Below are 18,956 nucleotides of genomic sequence, written 5' to 3' on the forward strand. Positions count from 1 at the left end.
TGCAGCTCCCGTAGTCTCTCCAGTCTCTAGTAAACAGCAGTCATGGCGACAGTGGTCCAACCGCTCTCTCTGGATCGAGGTAAGGCGCACGGAGCTTCGCAATTTCTTCCTTTATAATTTCAGGCTTCTCTGTTTGAAAACTTCGCCATGGAACTGGCAACCCAGGTTGGATCCAGGTGTTTGTTCCGATCCCCCCCCTACCCCCCTACCCCCATCGGTTCTCTTCGCTGCTCGTAATTCCAATGCAATACGCTGAGCGCTAAAAATAAATGTTCCCAAAAAAAAAAGCCGATCCGTTCTGTGCGTGCGTCTCCAGACGGATGGAGCGCTGTTGATTTTTTTATCCCTTCATGGCTACATCATCTTCGACATCCTCACATCGTTTACGGTCCGTAACGTTTATTCCTATATATTATGTAACCTCATCGGTATTTATTTATTACTATTACAGCTCCGTTTTTCATCAATTCATTTGCAAACAGAAATCCGATATGGAAATCTACTTCATTGGTGAGGAGAAAACTTTTGAATCAGAATTGTGCAGGTGCTGTCCGGGCAGGTCGGTCCTCACTGTGAGCAGATTACAGTTGTCTTTTTGGAGTTGTGGAAACACTGATGTCAACAAATTGTAATTAAAGTCTTATGATGTTTTGTGACGACATCATGCACCCTACTTTACTAATGTGTGTTTACCAGGAGCTGAAATAGCGTTGAATTGCAGGCCACGTGACTTAAACACACATTTGCGTCTCCACAGCCCTCATTGACAAGCAGGTAATGCCTCTTGGATGAAAAGTTGTCTGCTTGTTTAATTTATGTCCTTGATAGGAAACAATCTCTACCCTGAGGAAAAATAAGACATTGAAGAAAATGTCTTTTGATAACATTTCATATATTTTTGTGGAACAGTGTATTATTGGAAGCACACACTCACTCTAAATCCATATTCTTTCGTGGCCCAGTATTGCTTTCAGATCAAATACGTATCCCTAGTGATATGTAATGCTATTGCACAAGCCTTGCATAGGAAATGGATGCAGTGAGATATTGAGTCAGGAGACACTGAGCTGTTCCTCTGTGCCATGCAAACCTAGCATCAGCTCCTCTGTGCCTTCCAATCAACAGGAGGTGACTATAAATACACTTTATTTAGTGGGTGCAGACGTCATGCAGGAATCCATCAGACATTTCTTGTTTTGTGGTAATGAGCCACAACTGAAACGTTTTCTACAGAATAAGGTGTTAAGTGTTCAGTTCCTGTTCTCCACTGCAATTTACTCTGTGTTAAAGTCCAGTGTTTCTGACCATTCTTTACCGATAAACAATCTGCCGGCTGCAGAAGTGCTGTGCAGTGCATAGTTAATGACATGAGTCTATAAGATTGCACCAGACAAACAGACACTTGTCCGTGGGCTTATAGCTATATTAATAAACAGGCTTGTAAACACTGGAGCCTGTTTTCCATTTTGGTAAAATGTTTAGCCTTATCTGATCTTCGCTATTTACTGGGCTGGTGACTCAGACGTAACCTCAGTCTGTATGAAGGGGGGGGGTTCAAATTCACATGCTGAAGCGTGAATGGGGCCAGTCAGCAGTCGGCAGCTGTAAAGGCACGTGTGATATTAATGATAGTTTGACACAGGGATGGAGAGGGAGCACCATGGTCACTCTTTCTTCAACCGCTGCCACTTTGAAGAACATGCTCTGATTGTGAATGATCGAGGGTGTGTGTGTGTGTGTGTGGGGGGGGGGGGGGTCAGGCTTTAGCTGCTGACTTCGCTGCGTATGTCAAATAAACGTGAGGTGGGGGGGGGCAACACTGATGTTCATTTGCAGAGCTTCCACTTGGCTCAGTGGGTCATAGCAGGATGAATGGATGTGACGTCACTGGCTTTCCTGTTGTTGTCAGAGGAAATGACTGTGTTAAGCCAGCAACAGCATCCTTTCAAGAACAATGGGCTCCTGAGTGATTCATTCAAACCGGCCTGCTTTCACTGAGGAGCTGGAATTCAACTCAGCGTGACCCTGAGATGAGATGCTTTTTGATATGAAGTCTTCGGAGCAGAGGCCACCGCCGGTGTGTGAATTCAGTTGGGCAAAGAAGTTAGAAACGTGTTCAAAATGAGTTCCGCTGGTTTGATGATGAAAACCAATTGAACTCATTTTAGCTCCGTTCCATTTACTTCATTAGTTCGAGCTAAATGGAAATGCCTGCCTGCCTGCATTTCCATTTACCAGGTAATGTTTATGCATTGAAATGTCTAAAAATGACTTTCCCTATGTTGAAGTGTCCCAAACATTTATGTTAATGTTCAGATGTAGAGAAACTTAATTTAGTGGGCTTGTTGTGATAATGACAGGGAAAGAGACAAGAGGACAAGACAGAATCAGTGAAAATATTATCTTCTGAATTCTCCCTGTTTCAGTAAGCAACAGCCTCTGACATAGCAAATAAGCCTAATATGAATCTAAACAATGACAGTGAAACCCAAAATAAAATATCTGTTATCCTTTTTAACATTTGGGCTCACCTCACCACATACTGATGCAGCAAAAACACAAGTTCCCCCTTGTTGCATCCTTGGTTTTGCACTGTCTACGATGGTTGTTTTAATGAATGCAAATAAGGCAAAACTTTTTTTTTTTCTGCTGTAGCAAAATGATAATGGGTGCAGTCAGACTTTCCTCCACTCCAGCCCTTAGAAAAGTTTTTGCACAACTGCAATCTGGTCTACAGATGTTGAGGTTTCATTGCATTCCTCCCTGTAAGGTTGTTAAACATCACCTAAATACGTGAAACATGTTTACTCCTTCTGATTTTCTTCACTTTGTGGCAACGTTTGTTAGTTTAACAATAACTGCAGCACTCCACTGCTCCCATTCTTGTTTTCCACAGAGAGTTCATAGCAGGTTCACTGAATTGGCCAGACTTTAGTCCGATCACATGCTCCTAGTCACACTACCGATTTTGAAGGATTAACACACCACTGACAGGTCGGCATCAGTCAGAGTTGGTTATATCTCAATCGTAGTCTGTATATTACAGAAATAAAGGTTCTTAAGGTACTCGTCATAGAGGGATGCTGTCTGCTAATTTGAGAGGATGAAGGAGGCAATAAGCACAATTTTTCCAGATCTCTTCTTTCACCTCAGGCTCCTGCAGGAGCCATTAGCCCTCAAGGAGTAATTTATTTGTCTTGCTTTGGGGTGGGTGTCATCACAGTAGGGCAAATTAGAGCTAATTCTCTTGGCATGGAGACAGGACTTGTTTTTTAAAAGCCTTTCACCCCAGATTTCTCATTCATAAATTCATTTCAGTTTATGCTGGGAATTTGCAGCAGAATAGCCAAAGGTGCCAATGACACCCAGGTCAAAGCGGCGGTGGCAGATGGTAAAGCCTTTTCAAGGCATTTTACTCGAACATGCGCAACATGAGGAGTCAGACAAAAGATCATTTTAGTTTTTTCTGCCATCTGTTAAGGTGGGAAGTCAATTAATCAATAATGAAAACCAGAGGATCATCAGGTTTTAGAGAATTCATTGAAAATGCGTCAAGCTCAGCCTTGGAATATGAACTTGTTTATTTACCTCAGTGCTGTTTTGTCAAAATGACACTTCCAAGCGCTGAACATGAATAACACTCTGCTCTGACACTTCAAAATTGACTAATTATGCCAAAAAACTGGAGTAGTGCCCAGTGAGAACACATCCATTCCACAATAATGTTGTAGAGCCCTGTCGAGCGCTGAAGCCTTCATTACTTGTCAGTGTGGCTTTGTTCAGCCCTGTGCCTTTCTGTAATCAGCAAATGATGAGGATGACCTTTATAGCTCCAGCCTCACGTTAGACGAGCTCGGGAAAATGAGTTTCCTGAGTGCCAAACAGACAATCATGGTTCATGATTATCATGGTTGCTAAAGCCAGTCATAGCAGGAGAGAACTACATGTGACCTTTTCCAAGATATATAAATACTTGCAAAACAAAAAGTAAAAATCTTCCATTATAATCGATATATGGCTTCTAATTCCTTCAAAGAATGCTTTTCTCTCTTGCATCAACTCACCCTCTATTGTCTATTCTGAATTTAATTGGTCAAGAAACTCTTTCAACCGCCAGTAAAAGAACCAAGCTCAGTACTTTGCTATAGTTGCATTATATTCTGGTTTGCAGCGTTAGTCGATTAGAGGTGTATTTTTCTCGCCAAAATATTTCACCTTGTTGCTGAAATAATGAGTTCATTTAAGAACCAGCTCTTGCTGTTTGAGGTATCAACTACTATTGTGTTTCTTTTTATCCTCATAAATTCTTGTGTTGGCTGCAAAAATTTTAGGTCAGAATGTTTGCTCAGAAGAGCTCACTAATTGCAACATATTCAGATGTATTATATTCATGTGCATGTCCTTTATTATAGATTGCTTTAATTTTTCATCTACAGTGCGCATTAACGCCCGCGACCTCACCTCATCGTGGATTTTTGGTAGGTAGTCACATGATACCGTACAGGCATTCTATTGGCTGGCATCCGGAAGTGCGCTGTGTTAAGTGAGTCTGTGACTTACATGAGACACAAAACTGCTTTAAACGGTTGATAAGAGTGTAGGAAAAGGTAAAACAGATAGAAGGTGGTTTAATATCAGTATATGGAGGGTCATAAATGTTTAAATTACAGTAAATAATAACATAAATAGTTTGTTGCTGGAATTCGTTAATCGCGTATGGTTCCTGGAACACATTAACCGCAAAGAACAAGGGCGCACTGTACTTCCCTTTGATTGAACACACATTATAAAACACGTAGTTTCATCTTAGGTTCATTCAACTGTTGTGCGGAAACCGTGTTGTAATCTTTTTAAATAAGTTCTTGAAGCACGTTCCTCCTGAATTTTCCCCCTACTCATTTTTTTTGTTTGTTTGTTTGTTTGATCCCATTGCCATAGGAATGTTGCTTGAAAGTGAGGTCATATTCTGGACATGAGAACTCAAGCACTCTGTTTGGAATGCAACCAGTTTAAGTCCTCTCAACAGTAGGGCGAGGTGATAGCAACAATAAATTGATCCATGTAAAAGTTTGCGTGCTTGGTGGCAAATGCTAACCGCAACATAAAATAAATCACAATAGTTCAACACGACATTGCCACATATTTGACAAGATCTACTCCCTGTGACAACAAAAGCACACACTGGAAAGAAATGACCGAAGTAGCCACCATTTGTTTGGTGAAAGATATGGTACCAATCCAAACGGTGAAGAAAGCTGGCTTCAAACAGCTCATTAAAAAGCTGGACCCCAGATATGACATCCCATCAAGGAAATATTTTTCCAAAATAGCACTCCCAGCTATGTATAAACAACAGTGCACTCGAAGTGTAATATTTTAAAGTGCAATATGTGTACTGATAAATAAATATAATGCACTTATTGTGTAAAATCGCATTTTGAAAATGTTTTCATATTATCAAAAACATTTTATTGTATATTTATTGACCAAATTCCTTGAATTTAAAGACCAGATTTTCCACCCCCTAGTGCCCACTTTAGTTGCAGTAGCAGCAAACACAGTATTACTTAAAAAGAACCTGAAAGACTTCCCACATTTTGCGTTTTGATTTGAAAAAGAAAGTGCAGTAACAGTCCATTTACTAGTATTCTAATTCTGTTTCAAGCACAAACCTTTGAACTGATGGTATGAGAGCATAAAAGTGGAGCAAAGAGTCAGCAGTAAAATCTGTTGAGTATTTGGAAAAGAAACAGGCTTATTAAGGAATGTAATGCTACTTTTTAAAATTGTTTTTGTGAGATTCTGTAATGATGCAATTATCAGTTGTGACTGTGTTATGGATACAGGATGTAGAAAAGTCTAGACTGTTTGATAATTAAAAAACTTGTGGTAAACTTAACTAATTTAGAGTAATCACTTGTTATCTCTAATGAGGATATGTATGTCATACTAAGCATAGCAGAAGGAAATTTACTCCCAATAGGATCTCTGCCATTACTTGTCTAATATGGCTGCAGTGCAAAACACTGTGAAGATAGTTTGATTTAGGCTGCAAACAAGTCATTCTGACTTGCTCAACCTTTTTTTACATAAGTTTTTTCTGTAATATAGGAAGGAGTGGCCCCATGTTTTTGCATCAGCATTCTTTTGAAAAATATCCTCATTTAGAAACATCAGAACAAATCAGATCCCTGATTTTTTTTCCCCCTTTGGTGAGTAATCTGTCCAACTACACAGTGAGTATGACCTAATTCCATACAGTCTGTCTGCTTCACAGATATGCTATATTTGGCAGACTTGTCAACTTGGAGGTTGAGTGGTTAGTTTTCAATGAGGCATATGCAAAAACTTGTACAGATGTTGCAGACATCTGGATCTGCTGAATTAAAAGGTAACCAGCGGCTATAGCTGTCAGAATAATGAAGCATTTCTATATTTGGTGAAGTTTTTTTTTCTGTTTTGTTCGGCTACCTTGAATATTGAATACATGACTTAAAATTATTTTTGTTTATCACATATTTTAAGTCTCTTTTTAAATGCTATTGCACAGCAGAGTTGGTAAATCATGGATGAGATCACATTTTCTGCATTCCCTCTAGCTGATGTTATTCATAGACTGACTATGCATATAACATCCACAACATGTAGCTGTTGAACACACACTAGGGGTCATTTTCGACTGTGCTTTATTTGTTCTGTCAGACTGTTTTGCTCATTTCTTCCAGTTGAAGGAATGGCATGAGATGAGTGTAAACTCTCAGCAGTGCTATGTTGAGGTCACTATGGTCCACAGGGTCAAACAAGGTGCTCTTGTGTCTCTGTCTCACTGCTCCAGCGTTAGGTAACGGATTATGTCATTCCGCTATCTGATTTAGGAATCATCTGCCGTTGATTTGACGTAACCATGACGCCCTGCAGTCCTTCCAGCTGCTTTGTCATGGAATACAGTCAGTCTTTGATGCGTCTTCCCTTGGGTTCTCACATCCATCACATCATTCACACAGCTCATTTGATGTCCTACTTCAGCATCAGGCATGCAGAACAGCGATAACATGGTACACTGAAGGCGTGCTTTTGCTTAAATCCGTTCGATATCTCTATGTTATAGACAAAAAACACACTCACATTTTCTGCCACTATATTATGTGCTTGAAATAACTCAGCAATCATGTGCACGTCAGTATGAAGAATACAAAGAATGGTGAAGCAGAAAATCTTCACTGACTTATTTTCTGTGCAAGATTAGATATGGAAGCACTAAGGGAAAAAAAAAATTGCCGGTACAGCACCAGAAAACATTTCATTACCTCTGGGCTTCTCAGTGTGAACCAGAACTATTTCATTACGACTCATCTTTGGTGGACACCTGCAATCACATTGCCTTGTAACCACTTCTTTCGCAGCCATGTGCTATTAGGTTGGGATGAAGCTGCAGAGGACGTGACATATGTTGAAAGGGGTCGCGAGTATCATTTAATTAAATTTGAACTGTGCAGTTCATTTATGGAAGGCTGCTTGAATTTAAAATCACCCCCTGGTTTGAGACAGGGAAGGCTTGCATCAGGAAATGGGCAATTGTCACTTCTGATCAGCAAGATAAAAGCATCACAAAAATGGTCTGCTATATTTGATCTTTAAAGCCGGCTTCCAATCACCTACAAAATCTTTGATGTGGATAAGAGAAAATGGTGCTAATGAGCATGTGAGAAAGAAATATTTCCCAGATGGCCCTTGACCTTTGTTTAATGAGAAAGACATGCTCATAAACCTCCTACACAGACGCCCTTGCTGCTTGGAAATACAACGTCTCATTACAGGCTATTCAGATCCCGTGTTATTGATATTCAGATAGAGAGGAGAACTCTACCTGTTCACCTTGATATTAAAAAAAGAAAGGAAAACACGAAGCAGAATGTCATCTCTTAAAACTTCATGTGGATTAATATTTCATATGGAAGTAGTTGAGGTGGCTTCTTTTCTGCAGCTTCACTCTGCGCCACTGAACTTGAAAGCAGGTTTTAAACCTTACCACCTTATTGTTTAGCTGTCACATCTATAGCTTTATGCAGTGGGTTCACTCTCACTGCTTTAATAGTGTTGTTTTTTGAAAGGAACTTATTTAACTATCTTCCAAGCACCACACAGCAGGCAAAACCCAGCTGCCAAACACACATGCAAACCAATTAGTACTGAAAGAGTCAGCTATTTCCTCTTTTCAATTTTCTCCCATGAAACTATGAAAATAAACTAATTTATATATAGCACTTTTATTTAACACTTCAACTCCCAAGGCAGTCATTTTGACTGCTCGGACATTATTTGTATATAATTTGGATAATTTCACTGAGTATTTCCTCGCCATTTGATCAAGCGCATCTACTCCAACCTTGGTTCTGTTGTAGTAGGTAACAGTATCCAGTTTAGCCTTATGGCCACTTGTGATGTCGTCACCTGTGTTGATTGTGATTACAATGGAGGTATTTATCCATGGTGAGCATTGATAGACTGTTAGGGTTGCACTGTCACATTTCAGCACCTTTAGTGTGCAGGGCCCTTTGCTCCTCTCCAGGCGGAGGAAGTTCTCATCTACTCTTATTTACTGGACCAACCAGGCTGGGTTTCGGGGCCTTTAGTGCCTTGAAAAGTTCAAGAGAAGTAAAGAAGTTAATCACTGGTGATATCCCCCCCACCTCAACATAAGTTACCTGTATTGAATGGGGGAAATATCAGTGTTTGTGAGCCATAAGCAAAACGCCTTGGCGTTGTACCAGCAGGTTCTGCAGCTGGCCGTCAGCCATCACAGCATTTTGGAATGTTCATATTTAATAACGTTCATTGTTAAGGTCTAATGATGACACCAATCTATTTTGAATCAAGACACATTTATTTCAATTTCACAGAGATACACTTGTTTTTATTTCACAGTTCCGAGTTTGAATGTGTAATTGCTGAGAAGCTATGTTGTGTCAATTAAACAAATCATTATAGCATTTGAATTCAATCATTATTGACAGTACCGGTAGTTTCTTGATTATCGTCACGATAATCAATAAACTACCAGTACTGTCTAAGAAAGGAGGACATCTAAAGACGGCAAAGATAAAAAAGGGGAAAATTTATATAAAATTTCCCATTTTGGGATAAATAAAGTATATCTGTGTATCTATCTAGATCACTCAACAGACAGTTAGATATATTGTTAATATGCAATTGCAATGTGCGAGGAGCTGTATATAAAGTCATACTTTTGGGGAGTCTTACCATTTTTACTTTCAAAAATCAATACCATTAAGCTCGTAAAAATATATCATTAGCTACTTCTGTTCTGCTTTTGGGATAATTTTAAAACAAAATAGAACAGCAAATGTTGAATATCTGCCAGAGTATGAGGAAAGTCAGTGTACATGGAAGCGCTTAGTAAAGCTTTTAAGAAAGTACTATTTGAAGCAAAGCTTTGAACCAGTTCATGGAACGAAAACCAGAAACTTTTTGTATTTCACCAGGAACGAAAACAAAACCAAAAGCTTCATATTGTTTTCAGTTCTGAACAGAATCGATTATTCAAAATAATAGTAACGGATTACTGTAATAACGGGGGGTTTTTTTGTTCTTGGAATAAATATCTGACCTCATGTTTCACTTCCTGTCATTCACTCAATGCAGAGTTTTCTGGACCCTGCTCTGAAACTTTGCAACATTGATACTTTGAAATTTAGAAGTTTTGAAGCTTTGAATGCTGTTGTACTCTTTACTGCTGGGGCATTACTACAGTATGTAAACTAAAGCTACCCACCTATCTATATTTACTATATGTTTTGTTCCAACCGGTTCAGGAACGTCAATTCTTGGGTGGAATGTAAAACCAGAAACGTTATAATATTGTTTCTGTTTGGAACAAACCATTAGACAAAAATTCTGGTTCAAAGCCCTGATTTGAAGTTATGAAAAGCTAAGACATCCCTGTGCATCTCCTTAATCATTTTGTTTTCTATTTGTAGTTAACAGGTAAAGATGAGGATGCTCTTTATTTATAGAAGATGAATCTTTATCTTCTGCCTTTCAGAAATAGCATTATGAATCACTAGATTCTCACTTCCCACTAATCAGTCAGCTGAAAACATTAAAATCCCAGCTGCTTTGTCTGCTCCTGTCAGAGTTAATGACCCCTTTAAACAGTTATCAAGACTCATACTGAATTTCTCAAATTCTTTGTATAGTGAATTACTTGTTGTGCAAGAAGTGAAAGACACTAACTTTGGATTTAGAAGGAATTCAAATTTTTAAAAAAAGACAAGCAAGTTTAGGGATCAAGAAGTGACGCAATGCACTGAGGAAAGCTGCTCACTGGACAGGAAGTAGAATGACTGGCAGGCCCAGTAGTCCAGAATAAACGTATTTTTGCTGAAGACTCTGAAGGGTTGCATCAATAGCGTATCATTAGCATTACCCTGAAGACTCGCACTGTTTCCAGCTTTAGTCAGCCAATACAGCCCCCACAGACAAGTTCTGTGGTTGTAACTGGTCCCGATGTGAAATGTGGCTGCAATTTCATGCTGATCAATATAATCCTCAGTGCTTTATTACACAGTGCTCCCAATAGAAGCAGCGATTGGATTTCTGTGAGGCATGTTCATTGTTTCTATAAGTAGCATAAAGGTGAAATGCAAAAAAAAAAAAATCTTCATGTCACACATTTCCTTTTTATGGCCTTCAACTAAATTCACACAGTTGGAACTTGAGATTACTTCTTGTCTCCCACAGGTCTGCAAACGACCTGAAAAGAGTCTATGTCTGGTGTCTCAGTTGTCGTATATTCCCAGACTTCATTTTCACTGTGTATGTTTATGAGTATGCTTTGTCATGCTTCCACACAAAGTTTGTGTTTTCCATTGTGAAAACACAAACTTGATTTTCAAATGGTAAGAGCAGGAAGAATATTCCTCCCATTGTAAAGATGTAGTGCAATAAAAATGATTCTGCAACACAATGAGAAGAGATATCTAACTGAAGAGGGAAGACAAAGATATCAAAGAGCGCTTGAATAATAAGATAACCTAAAATTATCAGTCAATAACAGAACTTTTGTTTTGTTTATAGAAAAAGTGTGTCGATAACTACAGTCTCAGTTTATATAATGGTATTAATGTTAGCTTCTCACAGAGCCGCTGGTAGCAGGAGTCAGCCTGATAACAGAGAGGCAGCTCATTATCCTGCAGTTGTGCTTATTAGCCAGAGAGGTTTGCCTATTCTGTGGCAATAAACACAACAGACCATAGAAATTGGTAGGTTCTCGACTTTGCAAGGTCGTGAGGGCTGATGACTGGTGATGATGTGAAGCATGACTACAATAGATACAATTATTCAAGCAGCTTAGCTCCGACATGCTCAGGCCACAGATGTTTGTATGACGAGCCATGACTGTTAGTGACTGTGACCAGGTGGGGGGGGGATGGGGGTGGGGTTGCAGCAGTACTTGTAAAACAGATTAATCCAGCTCATTGACTTAGCTGAGAGCATAAGGGCCTTTGGATGAACTGTTATAGGCGCTGCAGCCACCAAATATTTTCTTTTTAATCTCCCACAAGATCAAGCCTATGAATGCCTTGACCTATGCTCCAAACTCACCAACAGTGGAAACAACAAGAAAAAAATGTCAAACTATAGTAACATAAAACAAAAAAATAACAGAGAAGTTGGAACTGTTTTGCTTGGCACATGATTTTAACTTTTTCATTTTGGACTAGTTTCAGCACCATTTGTGATTCTTTTTTAAATTCAGTAGGGGAAAACGAGCAATTTCTAGTTCTCTATCCTATTTTTCTTGCACACAGATGGTGCACAGGGATGGGTGGTCGATGTAGAACACATGTACAGTAATCTAGAAAATGTATGTGCCTGTTCTGTATTGATCAACGCAACCAAGCATGATTAAAGCTCTGGAAGGTCTTAAAGGAGAGATGCTTTCGCTGCGTGACAAATTTAAACCGTTGGCACCTTCAGAGAACTAAGGTTGTTCAATAATTTTACAATAACATTGCAGCAAACATTTATTTGTAATATCAGTAGAGACTTCCCTGCATTTTCTTGTAGCTTTATGGAGCATTTCAGTTTCCTTCAGCTCAGTACATATTTTTGTTTCTCAACCATTAACATTTTGGCTCTGCACTCAACAATTTCTAACACTGCAGGCAATTGTTTTCAGCAAAGACAAAAAACTAAGCTAAAGAGCCAGATATTTTCCCATGGGTCTTAGAGTAAATGAATTATTCTGCATACATTCATCAGGCTGACAGAAACACAACATCTTAAAATGCATACTATTGTTACTAAGTTAGCAATTGTTTGCTGAAAAAAATTGCTTTGTCAGAATATGGGGATATATCAGTAATCCGTTTTCAGGTTACCACACATTCAACAAGTGACAAAAAATCAAGAGATAAACATATTTATTCCATTTGTAGAGGAGAATTATTCATGGTGTTTTATTTTTTAATATGTTTTTCTTACAAAATGAACAATTTGCTTTCTCTTTCTATCTGGATACTTGTGATTGGCTGTCTCACTATTGACAAAATGATAAAGTGCTGGATAAAATAAACATAATTAGATACTATTAAATCAATCAAGACTGATTATTATGAAAAGTCATATTTCCAGTACTAATTATTACGTGCAAACTCTATCCCTCCACTTTGTATGTTCCAATTCTCTTTGTATGGTCACAGATCTTTCAACAGACGAGCTGAATAAAACATGTTATTGGCCCAACAATCCAAGTCCACTGATCAAGCACCAAGCCACGTTCCCCTTCTTCTGTTATGTATCTTTATTTGGTCTGCCAGTTTCAGAGGGCAAGAAATTAATCAGTCAAGCTCTGGGACTCATTCTGCTCAAGCTAATTATGAGAGGAGAACTAAGGTTCTAAAATGGGCCTCATGGTTCCGTGTCAATACTTTGTGCCTGCAGGTGACTATCTCACCTATTCTCTCTCTGTCCCCAATTCCTTGAGCAAGGGCAAACCATCCATGGATGATTTTTCTTGACTAGGTTGGCCTAGAATATGCATATTTGCATGATCCTGCACATTGATAATAATGCTGCCGTAAATGTAATTGAATGGGACATTGAACTCAGACCTACTTCCCCTCCGTCTTTCTGCCAGATGTTGCCAGGGCTATCGAGCTGCTGGAGAAACTGCAGGAATCGGGCGACGTTCCCGGTCACAAGCTCCAGTCCCTGAAAAAAGTCCTTCAGAGCGAGTTCTGCACAGCCATCAGAGAGGTGAGTCACTGTCAAGGGAGAGAACCGCTGATCCTTGAACACACGTGACTCATGCCTTTTCATTCCTTCAATCCAAAGTCTTTTGTACAGAGCCTTTTCTCATGTTTTCACGCTTTCTGCAGCCTCCTGTAATCAATCTTTGCGCTTTGTGTGGCTGATCCTACTGACACAAATGAATGGTTATATTGTCCATTCCAACTTAAAAAAAAAACCATTTCTGTTTTGAAAGTACTGGCCAACAGTAACTGCATTTTAGTCTGAACATGCAACATGCATGTTTGTTGCAATGAAATCAAACTCTAAGATTTACAACACTTTAATTTCAGGTGGCTTTCAGACTACATGGAAGTTATTGAACATTACATTATATCTGACAGCAGGTACCACAAGCCCAGCCATTCTCCCTTAGCACCGATAGATACTAGAATAGAAATACCTCCTTTATTGATGGATTACTTCAGAGTGAAGATTTAATATACTCCAACCATAAAATGATGGGGTTTATAGTCACTCTGTCCGTCTGTTCTTCTGCAATCCTGTTTTATCTTCAACATCTCTCAAACTCGAAGTACAGTCTTTTGCCTAAAATAGTGAAAAGGGAATTTTAAAATTGACCATATATACCGTTCACCTTTTTTTTGGGGGGAGGGGGTAATACTTATTCTTTCTATGACATGTTGTTGTCCCATCCCTCTTGATTATCTGATGCAACTGGTTGTCATTAAAAATCTGATACAATGCTTTATGTTACTGTAATTTGAGATCGATCAAAAAAGACTGCAGCATAATGAAACAATTAGAGGGTGTTATTATTATTGGACTGTTGCCACATTGCTGCAGGAGCTGAATCACAAAACTCAGAGGCACAAGTCTTTGGCTACACAGAAAATATGACAACCCTTATCTAAAACATTTAATTTAGAGCTGTCATTTAATTCAAGGCTCCATCACAAGGTTTTGTTTCACCTCTTGAGGGCCAGTTGTAAATGGAGGACTTTAAAAATGTGTAGAATCTGTTTACGTGATTGCCATTTTGTAATGTATTATTATTGGTGTAGGTTAAAATAACATAATAATTAGTACATAATGATACAGAACAATCCATGCATTTTGTCTGAAACTGGAGTACTTTCTCAGCCACACAAAATCTTATTTTTGCTGCTGTGGCATCTTTGCCAGTCAGTTTTGTGAACATAGTCCATGTTTTTGTTTTTCTTTTTGACTAAAGTCAACATACTTTGGTGACTTTCGCAGTCATGACTTGCCCTCCTTTGACACTTCGACTCCCTTCTGCAGAGAAATGAGCTTCACAACTCATAAATTTACCCTTCCTCTAGAAAAATATTTCTTGTTTTGGATATGTGGTTGGGCTGCTACTATGGACATTAACAGCTGAAAAAAATATGCAATAATATAAAGCTAGCTTTCAGTGCATGGATAACTAAATAAGTGAGAATTAAGTTTAGGATCAGCGTACTTCTATAAAGTAGACACAATTACATTGCTTAAATTCTTTTCATTACAATAAGGTGATGGGCCTGATTTCATATGGTCAGAATCCCAATGAGAATTTCATAAGGACAAGCGTGTTATGCTGAATTCTAATTAATCAAAATACTATTAGAAAGTGGTTTAATTACAGATCCTTTATGGATGTCATAAAGTATGACTCATAAACATGAGTTTGTCTCGTTTTTGTGCTCTTGTGATTATGCTTTCACAGACGCATGCAGCCACCCACTGATCCATCATCTTAACACCATTCATCAGGAGGACAGGGACAAAACAAACAAGAGTATTCAGTCTACATGACACCACTACACATCCTGATAAGCACAAATCTCATATATTCAGTGTTTTGATACAGTGAAGCGTTTTCCAGCGACATCCATATAAATGTTAAATGAAGTATGTCTGAAGAGTAGAGGAACAGATGTTGCCATAATGATGTCACTTTTGCTAGTTTAAAAGAGCGAACTTAAGGATTTCCCAGGAATTAATGCAATTTGATCAGCATGTTGTGGAGAAGCTCAACTTTATTATATAGAGGGAATCTTGTCGTAAATTAAATGGGTAATGAATTATGTTTCACTGCTTTAGAGCACAAAATTACCATTAAATGCAGTGTGTGTGTGTGTGTTTATATATATATATATATATATATATATATATATATATATATATATATATATATAAAAATATATATGTGTGTGTGTGTGTGTGTGTGTGTATGTGTGTATGTGTATATGTGTATATGTGTATATATGTGTGTGTGTGTGTGTGTGTATATATATGTATATGCAGTGTATATATATATATTGCTGTTATATATATATATATATATATATATATATATATATATATATATATATATATATATATATATATATATATATATATATATATATATATATTGCTATTTTTTATATATACATATATATATAAACTTTTCTGACAACATATATATTAATAAAAAGACTACAATCGAGACATGACAGAGGAAGAAAGCACTGGTCTTCTCCGGTGACTGGGTCCAGCTCTGTCTCCACAGGGAAGCTTGGCACAGCCTGACACAAACTGCATGTTTGGAGACAAGCTGACCAATTTCAGTGCCAGTCACTAAAGTAAGATGACAATGATCTTCAAAAAACTCCTAAAAGGGCCTCAGCAGCAGCAGCTACCCTCTGCCAAAATGAAAGATGCAGACCACTTCACCCAGAAAGAGCAGCGTAAACACAGTCGCCAGGGAAACCATCAGAGATGCTCTGGGTTTGTTGTGCTGCAGGCGGACTATGGTTAAAGTCAATTACAGGTTTGGGAGAGACAATGATACAATAGCTTCTCTCTGTGGTGCTGAGCCAGCTGGAGCACAGGTGCCGGCTATTACATACTGTAAATTATCATTGTTATTATGCAGAAAATCAAAGGAGCTGTTGCTGGAATATCACAGTTCTCAATGCTGGTGCACAGAAAAAGCGAGATCAGACAGGTATTCTCAGTGGTAAAGCCACAGAAAGACTGGATTTAATGGCCTGATTTACAAGAGTCTTTTTGAATTTTCTGTCTTGTTATTTCAAGAGAGAATTCGCAAGCATAGATTTCACTTACATCAAGTCTTAAAAAAGAAAGAATTGTTTTCACCATGAAAAATCGGATTGTGTGTTTTTTTCAGCCCATTCACTGAAATTTACATGGTTTTCCGTTGGAACTTCATGGACTGGTCCCTGTGAGTAGGAGATGAGTGGATGCTTCAAGCAAAGGAGTTAAAAGTATTTCAGGGGCTTGTTCATGACTGATGGGAAAGTGAAGTGTCATCAGCGAGAATGGCATCATATGAGATTATTGTTTGTGAAGAGGAGGCAGAGCCGAGAGGCAGAGCTCTCCATCTTCCAGTCAGTGTACGTTCTAGTCCTCACCTATAGTGTTAAGTTCCTGGTTGCAAAGAGAAAATGAGTTTCTTCGGTTGGGTGGCTGGGCTCAGCCTCACAGATAGGGTGAGTAGCTCAGAAATCCAACCGGAGATCAGAGTAGAGCTGCTGCTCCTTCACATCAAAGAGGTCAACAGAGGTGGTGGTTTGGGCGTCTGTTGGGGATAACCCTTGGCCAACCCCTTTTGAGGTTTTTTTCGGGCACGTCTAACTGACCCAGAACTCACTGGAGAGATTTCATAGTCATTTGAACGGAAAATGGCTCAAGATCTCCCACGAGGACCTGATTAGTGCTGCAATGGGATGGGATATCTGGAATTCAGTGTTATTTGGAATCCAGTAGTTCCACTTCAGGTTTATTTAGGTGCTTGAGTATCAAGTTAACAGATTTCAACATTAATAACATTCATCTGTTTAAAGAAACTCAAAATCACAACTTTCAAGGTTCCAACACAAAATGATGGATAGAATGCCAGTCTTCAAATTTTACTTCACATTGATATGGATGCTTTAGCCATCTGGAAAAGAAACAAATGTGTCCATCAGTCTGAAAAAATTATTTAATTTTCAATTGGGAGAAGTGGTAGAACAGTTTTCCCTCTTGTTTTTTCAAGCTTGGCTATAAAGTCAAAGTCTAATTTATTACGACCGCACTCTTTTCTCTTCCCTGTATGTCATCCATCAGTGGTAAAACAACCATTAAACAGGTTAACCTCTCCAATCCGCCTGATGTTAATTTCGATCTCACACACACACTGTGACATTTCATTATTGCAGATGACCTTTTTCTCAATTCCAGGCTTTGTGTTAATTTGTGTTTTGATTCCCTCTTCCACAAATATGTGATGCACTTCATTTCACAGTCTGCTGCTCTAGCATGATGGACATAATAATCTTGTCTGTATAGTGTAAAGTGTAGTCCACTTCCTAAACTGATATCGTACTCTACAGCCACTTGGGCTGACTTTACCAAGCATGAATCAGCCTTGTTGAGGATGTCTGTCTGGATGAAGAATGGCAGCAGAGAAAAGTGTCTAATCAGCAGTGCTGGACTAAATGACAACTAGAGAGAGTGTGATGAGCGGCTTGTCTTTCCCTGCCACGTACGTCAATGACAGAGGAGGGAGGGGCTTTGGGTCTGTGTGTTGGTCTCACTGCATCAGCCTGAATGAGTTGTCAGGGTCAATCAACTTTTCAAATGGGAAAAGAAGGACACATGCTGAAATGACTGGGATAGCTAACCAGCTGGAAATGATGGAAAGTGGGAATTTGCAGCACATTGGGTTGGACAGTCGCACTTGACTAAAACAGGAAGTGCAAAATGCATGCAGAAAGTAGAGATTCATCAGCTTTAGCACTGCAGTTTTCCACTTCAGCAGAGATTTTCAATCATTATAATTCACCGGGTTTATTTATAGAAGGAAAAGCAAGCGAGGGCAGAGGATTTGTGTTGATTCAATCTCGGTGCCTCTGCCTCCCACATCACATTAAGTTAAAGGATGGAAGGTGCAGGAAGTCGGTGCATCCAAGCTCAATATTTTTCCTCTGTGTAGCATTAGCATGGAGAAGTACGTTGTTAAGTTCTGTGCTGGCTTCCTGAAATAACATGTCATCCCTCTCCATCGTCTTAATATCTCTGACTCAAGAAAGGAAGAAAGAAGCCATGGTTGGAAGCATCGTTGTCAAGTCACTTTGACCCACGGTTCAAGACATCTCACTATTTTCCAGTTTTATGGTGGACAATAGGTGGCACCGCACCACAAGTAGTGTGTTTGTTTCACCATAATCCACTGTGTTGAATCAGGCTATAAGAACAGAAGTAGAAGAGTGGTTTAAAGGTGTGTCAGGGTTGGACGGTTGTTGCGCTGTGCTGCAGGCCGTGCCCCCTCTGCCTGGGTGTATCAGATCTGGGTGTGTTTCCCAGCTAGAAGGCTGGAGATTGAGTGCAACAGGTGGAGGTGATCGGACATTCAGTGGAGCTGGAAACACTCACACAGAAAACGGTGAGGAGGGAGCTGTGGGAAGGAATGGTTGCATTGTCTGGATGTGGGAAGAAGAAACTGTAGAATTAAACCTTGTTTCAAAGAAGGGAGAAGGAGCCAGTGAGCATTTAGAAATTTTGTGCATTTTGTGTTTTGCAGTGTGCTGTGGGTTAATCATGTGGTTAGGGTTAATGTATTAATGTATTGACGAAGACATGTGATTAAAGTGCTGGGTAAATTAAAATTAAATTGAAAATATGCATTT

At 39.0% G+C, this 18,956-nt stretch overlaps 1 protein-coding gene across 2 annotated transcripts in view; it reads left to right on the top strand.

Annotated features, from left to right (window-relative positions):
• Nucleotides 1–18,956, top strand: part of lin7a (lin-7 homolog A (C. elegans)) — a 32,404-nt gene continuing 13,448 nt past the window's right edge. For both annotated transcript variants that reach the window (XM_068306690.1, XM_068306689.1), the window contains exons 1-2: nucleotides 1–79; nucleotides 13,163–13,281. In XM_068306690.1, the coding sequence (XP_068162791.1) occupies nucleotides 43–79; nucleotides 13,163–13,281 (156 nt within the window). In that variant the 5' untranslated portion in view covers nucleotides 1–42. The remainder of the gene's footprint in view (nucleotides 80–13,162; nucleotides 13,282–18,956) is intronic.

The sequence above is a fragment of the Antennarius striatus genome, chromosome 22, assembly GCF_040054535.1.
Source record: "Antennarius striatus isolate MH-2024 chromosome 22, ASM4005453v1, whole genome shotgun sequence".
NCBI lineage: Eukaryota > Metazoa > Chordata > Actinopteri > Lophiiformes > Antennariidae > Antennarius > Antennarius striatus.